Below are 12655 nucleotides of genomic sequence, written 5' to 3' on the forward strand. Positions count from 1 at the left end.
TTGGACTTTCTACTAGGGCAGTGTTTCTCAAACTGTGGGTCAGGACTCACTAAGTGGGTTGCGGGCCAATCAGGTGGGTGTCCATTCATTTCAATATTTTATTTTTAATTTATTAGACTTGCTGCTACCATGGTATGTGACTGCATTTGGAGAAATGTTACAGACCTGTACTTTTAACAAGCTACTATGTATATTCTTTGAACAATGATAGTCAATGGGACTTACTCCTGAGTAAATGTGGGTAGGATTGCAGCCTAGGATTGTTAAAAATGTTCCTGCTTGATGATGTCACTTTCAGTCATGACATCACTTCTGGTGGGTCCTGACAGATTCTCATTCTAAAAAGTGGGTTCCAGTGCTAAGTGTGTGAGAACCACTGTACTGGGGGAGTGGATCATTATGCCCTAGGTTCAGGTGGGGAGGAGGGAGAAATGTAAAACAGTAACAAGAAATATTGGTTCCAGAGTTGCCAGACTGCAATCTGGAGATCTTCCCTCTCTCTATAACAAATCTGCACCCACAAAAGAGAATGCAGGATAGCTTCTTTTCCTCACCTTGGTCATCCCTGACTCTTCGCTTACTATTTTTTCTCATCTATTGTGTCAGGAGGAGCTCCAGGAGGGGTGTGTGTGTGTGTGTGTGTGTGTGTGTGTGTGTGTGTGTGTGTGTGAGAGAGAGAGAGAGAGAGAGAGAGTGAGTGAGTAGGGGAGAAACAGAAGACCCACAGCTACAGATATTAGGGAGAACTGTAGGAGCATTAGCAAAGGACCAAGGAAAGTGCAAGGATGACAAGTATTTGCTTATTTGGTTGCAAGAAAACAGAGCCAGGAAGATTCTCCATTTCAGAAACATATGCAACCACTACCAACTGAGTCAGACCGTTGGTCTGATCTCACTCAGTATTGTCAGCGCTGACTGGCAGCATCTCCCAAGAATTTCAAACAGGCTTCTTTTCATGCCCTAGCTGGACCTGGAACTGTCTATGTGCCAAGCACCTGCTATAACCTTACATGCTAGCACTTGCTGTAGCCTTACCTGCTACAGCCCTTCCTATGAATTGGTGACCAGGATCATCTATTTTGGTTTGGGGAGGGGACAGGCAGTATTTTTATTTTTTTTTATTTTTATTGGAGAGCATGATGTTCTGATTTGCCTCGAAACCGACCCTTAGCCAAAATCTCAAGAATCTCAGCCAGGCCAGTGTTTCAATTTTATGCAGACCAGCTTCGAAGCACAATGCTGCATAAGGGATGCAGCGAGGTACCGCAAAGATCTTATAGAGGAATCTGGAGGACAGGCAGTAGCGTAGCTAATGACTGTGTAGCCCGGTGCCAAGCTCAAAATGTTGCTCTGGAAGTGATGTCACAACCGGAAGTGATGTAACAACCGGGCTTTTTAAAAATAGAAAATTGGGAGGAACCCACCTCCTCCCCCCAGCCACTCACCACCCACTTGCTCTGCTGTCTCCCCCTAGTCAGTGGCATAGCTAAGGCATCTGTCTGCAACCTGGGGTCAAAGAACATTTGTAGCCCCCCCAACAAAAATCAAATTAAATAAATTAAATAAATAAAAAGTGTGCACCTGGGTACCACTTGAAAAAGTGCCTTTTTACCCATTTAGCAGGGGTAACTGTATTATGATATATGGAAATGAGAGCTGATTCATATTAACTCCTTATTGGTTTCATGCTGTATCATGATAATATGTCAACATGCCAATAAAATAATAACATATCATTGGCTCTCAGAATAATCAATCTCATAGGTCAGTTTTGAGTTAAGAAAATCCACTTTGTGTTATGTTTTCATTTTCTGGTTAATTGGCCATAACTTTTGATAGAAAACAGATATTCCAGTGCCGTTTGTTGCATAGCATTCTGCATTAAATTACCTTTCCAGTGATGTAAAACATGATGGTATTATTCATACATACCAAGATTCTCACAATTTTGGTCACTAGCATCAAGCTCAGTTTGTTGCCCCCCCTAAAGCTTGATGCCTGGTGTAACTGCTACCCCCTGCACCCTGTTAGCTACGCCACTGGGGACAGGGATGGAGGAAGTGCTTTAATGATGATGCTAAGCATTTACATGGTGCTTTTCCTGAACATTCAAAGCACCTGGCCCACAACAGGTCTATAAAGTATGCCACAGCTGCAATGCCCATATTGCACATGGGGGACTAAGGATGAAAACAGTAGCTAGCCAAAGACCACTGAGGAGTGAGTTTGGAAACAGGGACTTCATAGTTCGAACACTTAGCCACTCCCCTTACCTAACTGGTTTGCACAAGAAAAGGGAAATACGTCAACACACGTACAGAAGCTGAGATTGCTTGAAATCCACCAGGAAAGGTGGGATCTTGCTCCCCCATGTTATATCCCCAATAAGGACCTCCATTGCTGCTCTTACAAGACAACAATTACATGGGGGGGGGGGGTTCCAATGAGAGAGGTTCAAAGTAATTGCTAGTTTAGTCTTAAGTCTGAGCCCATTCCTTGAAAGAATACTTATTCCTCCCCAGTTAGAGTTGCCTCTGTATCCCTCCTTTCCTTCTGTTATGTCCTGTGTCAAATTCTAGACTGTAAGCTCCTTCAGGCAGGGAACTCTCTCCTTGTACTTTGTATAGCACCATGTGCCTTGATGGTGCAACATTATTATGAATGATAAGGATAATAATGCACTCTTTTTACAACTTAAATATGAAATTGAACACTGTGAACAAAATTCTCCATGCACGCTTGCTGAAAGGCCACACAGTGGCGCTATCAAACAGTTTTCATCATTCCTCTAATAAGGAGTCATTTGAAAACTTCCTGTGCTTTGGTTGCTGCTAGTCTAAGAGCATGTGGCATGCCTGAGGAGTTCTTAGCTTTTTTCTTTTCTTTCTTTACACAGATCTGCTTCATGGATTACTGCTTCTCATTCACATTTTCTCATTACTACCATCCTCCGCTCCCCATTCACAAATACCGATGCTTGCTTCCCCATTCACCATCACAGAACAGCCCCGTGGCCAAGCAATAGTACAATTAAGGAAACAGCTTTATAAATGTACATTTCTGCTCAAGATGTTCCTTCAAATCAGCACTAAGTAGCACCTGCAAACTGGAAGCAGATTTCATTCTCCTGTTGTTGTGTTTTAAATTTTTGTAAAGGTACTAAATATAGTACCTTTAGCTGGATGATGTGATCAGTGCTTTGAAGAACTGAGATAAACACGGCTGGTATCTAGCTGATGATTAATTAATGCAAATTAGCAGTTAGAAGTGAAGGTGAAGCAACAACAGAGTACATGTGTTCAAATGTGTCTCATTTCTTACATAGCCCATTATAGGATGGGGGGAAAGTGCATGACTGCAGGAACTTAGTTATTCCATGCCTTTTCCTTGAATGTGAATCTTGCATAAGAAAAGGTAAGTTTCTAGTCCCTCTTACTTGCAAAGATGCAAAGAAAACCACCCGTGAATTATTCTGGTCTGCTGTTCCAAATAAGCTCTGCTTGGCATTTTTTTTAAGTGATGGCTGCAAGCCTATACCTACTTATTTTGACACTGTGGGGTCTCACTGCTGAGTAAATATGCATAAGATCATGTGGTAAATATTATTAAAATTAGGGTTACAATGTTTAATCAGTCCAATTTTTTCCCCAAACAAGCAAATCCTTCTGATCAGCTAAAAAAGGTCCCAGTTAATGAGGCAGAAGACTCTTTTTTGAACTGTTGTATTTTTTATGCAAGTGCTTATGAAAACAAGAACTGCCTCAAATAGAGGCATTCCCCATTCTCATCTGGGCACTAACCAGAGCTAGACCAGCTTAGCTTTAACAAGGTAACATGTCATGTACCTGCAGATCTTGGGAACTTCTGGACTCTTTTACCTCATGTGATTGTTTTTCATTTTATTGCCTTGGTCTTCACTGCTGGTTCCTGTTTTGAGCATGTTTGATTATTTATAGTGATTTGAGTGTTCGTATTATTATTGATAATAATTTTGGGGAGCTGCCCTGGTTCCCATTGGGAGAAGGGTGGTATATAAGCTTTCAAAAGTAAATATCCGTGTCGGAAATGCTGCCCATTTCTCCACTGTGGTTCTGCAAAGAAGAATAAGAAATGAGGAGTGCTCTTGTCCATTAGCGGGAATGGGCGGAGTGCAGAGATATGTGCTTCCTTTTTCATTTCTAGGTGGAAACTTACTAGGGGCTTATACTTGTCCTACATTTTTGTCGTCCATTGATCCTTGCCCTACATTTTTGTTCTGATCATACACGCTAGCAGATAAGTCTGTTTTAAAATGGTTGCTTCTGCTGAGTTGGGAAAGTATGGTTAGGACTTTGGGCCCAATCCTATCCAGCTTTCCAGCACTAGTGCAGGCACAATGCAGCCCCAAGATAAGGGAACAAACATTCCCTTATCTTGCCTCCCCACCACAGGATACAGTGCATGCCCCATTTGCTTGGTTGCACTTACACTGGAAAGCTGGGTTGGATTGGGCCCTTTGTCTATTACCACCACCAAAGTTTCCTCCAATAGTGTGCCTTTCAGTTGGCTTACTTGTGTAGGGTGCTTGATGCTTGCACCCTATGGGATCCTGGGGCATATTTGTAGCTAGAGTCAAAACATCCTTTTGCAATCCAAAAACGCGAGTTAGCAGGCTCCTTGGTCCTCTGCTGTGTGAATCCATTGACCTTGTTGTGTGTTTTGTTTGTGCAAGGGATTGTCCACCATTGTTCTCCATCTGCCTTCATCTGCCCATCTTCCTTTTGTGCATGACCGTATCTGTTTTTCGGAGGTGGTACTGCTTGGTCATATTCTTTATTTATTTCGCAGGTTGGGAGGCTGCTGTGGGCCTTCCCAGAAATCACTCTAATGCAGTGGTTCTCAGACATTTAGCACTGGGACCCACTTTTTAGAATGAGAATCTGTCAGGACACACCAGAAGTGATGTCATGACCGGAAATGACATCGTCAAGCAGGAACATTTTTAACAATCCTAGGCTGCAATGCTACCCACACTTACCTGCATGAGTAAGTCCCATTGACTATCATTGTTCAAAGAATATACATAGTAGCTTGTTAAAAGTACAGGTCTGTAACATTTCCCCAAATGCAGTAAACATGTCATGGTAACATCAAGTCTAATATATTAAAAACTAAATATTGAAATGAATGGGGTCCCACCTGAAATTGGCCCGCGACCCACTTAGTGGGTCCTGACCCACCATTTGAGAAACACTGCATGTGTACATTACCAAATCACCTATGCTCCTATCCCTGGTTCATTCTGTAACCTGTACACACCACTAAAAATAAAGCATGACACTTTAATTTGCTTTAGGAAGCATCTCGTGTGAAAACATGCAATTCTCTGCAGATTACATGCGAGTAAGCATTCAATGGGGTTACATGTAGAATTGCACTGTGAACATATAATTCCTAAGATTCTTGTGGTTGGGATAAGAACATAAGAACAGCCCCACTGGATCAGGCCATAGGCCCATCTAGTCCAGCTTCCTGTATCTCACAGCGGCCCACCAAATGCCCCAGGGAGCACACCAGATAACAAGAGACCTGCATTTTGGTACCCTCCCTTGCACCTGGCATTCTGACATAGCCCATTTCTAAAATCAGGAGGTTGCACATACACTTCATGGCTTGTACCCCATAATGGATATTTCCTCCAAAAACTTGTCCAATCCTCTTTTAAAGGCATCCAGGCCAGATGCCGTCACCACATCTTGCAGCAAGGAGTTCCACAGACCGACCACACGCTGAGTAAAGAAATATTTCTTTTGTCTGACCTAACCCTCCCAACACTCAGTTTTAGTGGATGTCCCCTGGTTCTGGTGTTATGTGAGAGTGTAAAGACCATCTCTCTATCCACTTTATCCTTCCCATGCATAATTTTGTATGTCTCAGTCATGTCCCCCCTCAGGCGCTTTTCTAGGCTGAAGAGGCCCAAACATAGCCTTTCCTCATAAGGAAGGTGCCCCAGCCCAGTAATCATCTTAGTCGCTCTCTTTTGCAACTTTTCCATTTCCACTATGTCCTTTTTGAGATGTGGAGACCAGAACTAGACACAATACTGCAGGTATGGCCTTACCATCAATTTGTACAACAGCATTATAATATTAGCCGTTTTGTTCTCAATACCTTTTCTAACGATCCCAAGCATAGAATTGGCCTTCTTCGCTGCCGCCTCACACTGGGTCGACACTTTCATCAACCTGTCCACCACCACCCCAAGGTGGGATTTGATAGAAAGGCCTAGAGTTTCACCCAGAAGCAAATGAGCAAGAACTTTGCTTCTACCTCAGTTAGGAGTGGTTCACACATCCATGTACATCAGCTCTATGACTGGTGGCTGAATTTGTGACCTAGGACCCTGTGCATATGAAGTGATATGAAAGTTTCCCTGGTGATGGGAGCATGTGTGTGTGAACTAGCCTCTAAGAAAGTCCATCTGGGATCAGTAGCTGGAGCAAGTTAGATTCAATTCACATGTTTGTGAATATATCAGTATAGACCAGGGGTGGGCAAACTTTCAACTTTAGGGATCCTGGACCTTTAATAATTGTATAGAAGAGGTAATTTCAGATGACAAGCTGCACCTGCTGAAATTTTCCATCCTCCACAATTGTTAAAGGTTCAGGATCCCTAAAGTTGAAAGTTTGCCCACTCCTGCTATAGACAAACGCTTCAGCTAGGACTATCTCCCATCACTTCCAGACCATGCTTTTCAGTGGGGTCACACAGGTAGCTACCCATGATGAACTAGGAGCCCCATTCATGCATGTGTGAACCTGCTACTTTTAGGTATCTGATCAGAGATTGAGGACAGGATGCTAGGTGGCTCCTTCAAGAAGGAGGAGGAACTGAGCATGGGGAGGGGGGGAAAGAGAAAGACAGAGAGAGGTGATGGGGTGCAGGCAGATCCTCCAGTTGCATAGCTAAAGGGGGTGCAAAGCACCAAGTTTTGCTGGGAGACTCACCACAGCATCACAGCAGTGTAGGGGGGGGCAAAGAACTAAGTTTTGCAGGGAGCCTCACCGCAGCATCTCAGTAGTGTAGTTGGGGGTGCAAAGCACTCAGCTTTGCAGGGAGATTCAGGGCAGCGTGCAAGGAGCCCCTCGCCCTCCCCTTGGAGCCATTCCAGGAGGGGAGCGCCCAACGAATGTGCCCCCGTCGCCTGGAATGGCTCCAAAGGGGAGGGGCTCCTGCAGAACTTAGTGCTTCGCCCCCCCCCCCCCCAGCGAGGCCACCGAGACGGACCCCTGTGGTGCGTCTGCGTGCGCCGGCCGGGGAAAGGCGGGGAAGTCCGCGCGGGCCGGCCCGCCTGGAGGACAGGAGCGCCGAGGGGCCCCGCGCCGACTGGGGCGCTTCTGCGGCCGTGGGCGGGACGCCGTCGGGGAGGAGGACGCGGCGTTGGCGGCGGAGGCCACCTGGCGGGCCGGGCGCCCCGCAGCTCTGCGCGGGGGAGGCTGTGGTGCGGGGCGGGCTCCGCGCAGCCCGCCCGATGGGGAGGGAGTCCCGGGGAGGCTGCGGGCGGCGGCTGCGCGGAGATGCTGGCGGGCAACGCCAGCGGCTGCCCCGGGTGCCGCTTCCCCCACGAGGCGCGCCACTCCCTGGCCGCCGTGCTCATCTTCACCATCGTGGTGGACGTCGTGGGCAACCTGCTGGTCATCCTGTCCGTGCTCAGGAACCGCAAGCTCCGCAACGCCGGTGAGTGACGGGGAGCCCAAGCCTTAGCACGCCTGCTCGGAAGTAAGTCCCGTTGCAGTCAATGGGGCTTACTCCCAGGACAGTGTGGACAGGATGGGGCTGTGAGTGGGGCGGGCGGCGGCGTCCCCGGGGAAGGCGCTCCGCAGTGGGAGGACCGGGACCGCCGGCCCCGGGGTGCCTGGCACCTCTTGGGCCGCCGGGGAAGAGGGACTTCCTCGCCTCCCTCTCTGGCTCGCCTTGGAGGCTGCAATTCTACCCACACTTTCCTGGGAGGAAGCCCCACTGGCTATAATGGCACTTACTTCTCAGTAGACAGGCATAGGAGTGGGCTCTCAAGCTGCAATGCTGTCCACACTTTCCGGGGAGAAAGCTCCATTGACTATAATGGGACTTACTTTTGAGTGGATGGGCATAGCCCTGGGCTCCAAGATGCACCCCCTCCTAATAACAATACATGGGCGCTTGTATCGCATCAAAGTGATTTCCCTACTTTAACTTGCAATCTTCACAGCGACCCTGCAAAGCAGTCCGGAATGATTACCACGTGAAGGGGGGAGCTGAGGCTGGGCGAGTCGTTTATGCATAGGATTGTGCACTTATGCAGTTCTGTGGAAGTCCCACTGAACGCAGTGCCACTTAGAGCACAATCCTATGCATGCTTACTCAGAAGTAAGTCCAACTGTGTTCAGTGGGACTTACTCCCAGGAAAGGATGCATAGGCTTGCAGCCTTATTTCTGAGGAAATCTGCTTTAGCTCCAACTGTTTGGCCAACTAGTGAGTTGACAGTGAGTGAGTTTCAGGAGCTCCATTCATCTCTTAGCTACCTGGCAAAAGGTAGTAGCCATTTGATAAATTGTAATCTCTTTGGACTCCTTACATGTTTCCCTGGTTGTTCCTTCCCCCTCTCTCAATCCCTCCTTAATTTAGAGCCCAATCCTATGCATGTCTACTCAGAAGTAAATCCCATTAGAATCAATGGGGCTTACTCCCAGGAAAGTGTGGATAGGATTGGGCTGTTAGTCATGCAGAAAAGGGTAACTAGGAATGCACTCCTGTGCACACTTTCCATCAAATACAATTGCACTTACTTCTGAGTAAGTTGTAATTGTGCTGTAAGACACAATCCTATGTGTGTTTATTCAGAAGTAAGTCCCATTATAGTCACTGGGGCTTACTACCAGGCCAGTCTGGATGGGATTGCAGCACAAAGCCCCAATGAGTGTTCCTATATCTCCTTTTCCTTGTTCTGTGTCCCAGTAAAAGTGTCTTGTGTAGAACTTTGCAAATTCTTCGGCTTTGGCTTATGTTGGGGCTCACAAGGGGTGCTCAGTCCCAGATCATGTTTTCTGTACCAGGTTCAAGCCCTGAAGCATGTGAAGAAGTGATGGAATGTAACCCCTGAGCTCATGCAGAGTGCTTACTGCAAATCTAGGATACCTAGGGGAATAGGCTTCAAGGAGAAAGGTCAGAAACTTCCACACAGTGTCAGAGCATGAGTGTCCTCTTTCCTTTTTGAATTTCAGCTCTGCCTGACTGGGTGAGAGATCTGCGAAGTGCTTCTAAAGAGATAGAAACAGTCTTGAATGTCCTGACTACAGATCGGGGTGGGGTGGAGGTGGAATAACAGCTCTAATGCACAAATGCAAGCTAACCAAATTTTATGAGGAGAAACTTAACACAAATTTGTGGGTTAATTTGTTTAAAAAGTTTTAAAAGTCATAATCTGGTAATACCTTTGTTAGGTTTGTCTCTAAAATGACACACAGTTGTAAACCACAAGGTGTCTAGTTTTACAGAATTCTCAATTTGTTTGGATGGCAAAACGAAAAAGGGGGGAGGAAGCTGGGTATGGTGTCTGAGTCTCATAGTCTACAAGAGTCTTGAGATAGTGAACAGGAAGAATTGCATGGACCTAAGTGGGTTAGCCTCGCTAGGTGGCATTTGGATTTATCAAGGGGATTTTCTCTCCAAGACAGTTGCACATGATGTTTTCAATCAAATATTTTTCTAGGGATGTATTTTCTACAAGTGTGCCATAAACTTTTAAAGGGAAGGTGACTCTCTTCTTCAGCCTCTTTGGAATTGACTGTGAGACTGCTTTGAGGATGAGGGTGACCGAAACAGATGTGATGTCCACTTGCAAGCATCTGCTGGAAAATCTGTTTCTATGAGACTGGGACATCCAATGGATCTTGAGAGGTGGTGTGATTTCTACCATACATGTAATATGCAAAACAGATTCATTAGTCATTAATTGTGTTGCTGTCTATGAATGGGGCATAACCACATGAGAAAAAGCTTTGCACAAAAGTCTACTGTAAGGCTGAAGTCCTAAATGCACCAAGTGGGAAGTAAGCCCCATTGCATACAGTGGCTCGAGTAAATGTGCACAGGATTTCCTATCCTGCAATGCTGTGAATCTTATGTTCCAAATGCTTACTTGGAAGTAAGTCTCCATGAACTCCTTGCAAACATTCTTAAGATCATTACTTGTTTCACTTAGGTCAACTGAATTCTTAGCATTTGTGGATCCCCAAAAGCAAATGAAGCCAACCTTATCCTGTATGATTTCCATGCATTTCTCAAAGCACTTGGGGATAACCTCATATTGGAAGCCCAAATGACTCTCATTAAGGAAGAGTTTGAGGAAGCTCATAGCCACTTAGCCCCCAAACAGACCTAAGCATGTGCAGATCTGTACTTCAAATATAAAGTTGAGGATCTCTGCTTTTAAAGGTGGGCTGGGATGAATTGTTATTAACAAAGTGTGCATAGGTTTAAAGTCACCAGGCTTATTTGTGCTTATCTTTAACCAGCAGCAGGCAGTAGAGAGCTTGGAAGAGAGAACAAATTAAGGGGGAAATTGTGGTGGATTGGTCTTTGTATTTACTGAGTGGCTTATTTAGCTGGAGCCTCCTGATCAAGTTTCTGTTGATCAACTGCTTGTTGGTGCAAGGTTCATGACCTAACAGAATCCCCATTTGCTAGCTGGTGGCTATTTGGTATCTCCTTTCAACATTTCTGATTGCAAAGGGCTGGTTTGTGACAAGGTGCCTTCCTTAACATTACCTGTGGTGTTGCTTCCCCCTCTTTTAAAACTTGTAAAGCTGCAGTTATTGCATTGTAATCCAATTGCAGTGTGATTATCTCCAATTAAAAGTGTATCTGAATTAAAAGTCTGAAGTATATAATCAATTACCTTGCTGGAAGCAGAGTTGGGATTTGAGAGTGCAGCTAGCCCAGCTCCTCTTATTCTTGCTGAATGGATTATTCATATAGCTTTTGTCATTTTTTTAGGCACATTTGGTAATTACTCTGTATCATTTTGTTCCCTGTGAATCTTAATATGTGAAATTTTTTGCTGTTGGCACTTTTGTTTTTGGAACTGCAGAAGCCAGTTGGTTAAGTGAGAGCAGGATGTGAGGACCTTTATAAGTATCTGTATTCAGAAATTATAGTGTTGAAACATGTTTAGCTGTGAATGCTCATCAACTCTGCATGGCAACTTAGGCAGAAATTCCTCAGTAAAACATGTAGTGTTGTTGGGAGAAAGAATGTAAGGTTTGTTCACACATCTATGCACATGTGTGGATAAAGGCCCCCCATTTCAGGCCCCCCCATATTATGAGGTCCGTTGCTTTCAATGAGAGACCCAGTGGTGATTTTGCTACTTATGAATTTTTTTCTTTGGACCATTTATCCAAACTCTCTTAACTTTGTCTGGGCTGATATCTTGAGGGGCTATCAGGCTGACTGAAGATGAATTGGCATGTTCATTTTCATCCCCAATTCATTTTGGAAACCAATGTACATCCCTAACAATTACTGTATTATGAGTGGAGCCATACAAATTTGGAAGTTCTGAAGCCCTTGATGTTTGAGGTGGGATATACTACTGAAAGGAGACTAGATTTGCCTACTCCTGCAAAAGTAAGCAGGGACCCAGAAATGCTACACATGGGTAGTGGATGAAAGGACCAGAAGAGAAGAAATGGATGGGGGGAAAAGCCACAGTGGCTGCATCTGCCTTTCAGTCTGGTGCTGAATCTCGGAAGGGGAAGTCTCCAGGTGACAAGCTGAAGTAGTTGCAGAGAACTGGGAGGAGAAGTCAAAGTACTGCATTGGAAGGGAGACAAATGATGATTCTTGTTGATCTATGAGAAGAAATGGCACCGAATGTCCCCATGGTCTGCCAAGGACAGTGTGTCCCCTGGTCATGAGATGAAGCTGAATCCATAGAGCCAACATGCACCCTTCCCTTTGGGATGTTGGTGCAGTAACTGTCCAAGGAAAATCCAAATGCTTTTCTTGGCTGGCCCAAAGGAAAATGGATTACAGTATGGTCAGAAATACTCCCTCTTGGAATTAAAATAAAACTGATTGAAAAGCACATTGTGGCATAGCAAAGAGCCATTTTCAGGAGTTGATAAGTCTCTGCGTTTGGAATTGGCTTAACCCATTTCTGCCCAGCCCTCAGGTGTAAACATTTGATCCCTGTTGCGTATATGCAGTGTTGGGTAGAAATAGCTTAATGGCATTCAGGACATGATCCTGAGCAACGCGCCAGCCCAGCACCGGCATGCAGTGTCACAAATGTGCCATAAGGCACACCTACGACAGTCTCCACTGGTCCAGCACTGGAGCAGGCTCTGTACAAGCCCGTGCTGAGCCAGCGCTGGTCGGTGGACAGAGGACCATCGCCTAGAGCTCCGGATGAGCACTGGGCAGCAGAGAGTTAAGTCGGGAGGGAGGTGTTCCAGGATGGGGGGAGGGTGGGGGAAAGGCATGGCAGGGGAAGGAGCAGGGCGGGAGAAGACGGATATGGCATCAGGCCCTGCCACCATATCCTTCCCCTCCTCTGAGCACGGAAGACCTGACTCAGGTCTCGTCAAACCTGCACCCACTCGGTAGCAGGCACAGATCCGAGGAGACCCA

The 12655-nt window shown here is 45.8% G+C and overlaps 1 protein-coding gene across 1 annotated transcript in view; it reads left to right on the forward strand.

The window, feature by feature from the left end:
* The first annotated feature begins 7559 nt into the window (after window positions 1-7559).
* Window positions 7560-12655, forward strand: part of GPR50 (G protein-coupled receptor 50) — a 37912-nt gene continuing 32816 nt past the window's right edge. The window contains exon 1 of the mRNA XM_066640003.1: window positions 7560-7719. Within this exon, the coding sequence (XP_066496100.1) occupies window positions 7560-7719 (160 nt within the window). The remainder of the gene's footprint in view (window positions 7720-12655) is intronic.

Source organism: Tiliqua scincoides, chromosome 12 (genome assembly GCF_035046505.1).
Source record: "Tiliqua scincoides isolate rTilSci1 chromosome 12, rTilSci1.hap2, whole genome shotgun sequence".
Taxonomy (NCBI): Eukaryota; Metazoa; Chordata; class Lepidosauria; order Squamata; family Scincidae; genus Tiliqua; species Tiliqua scincoides.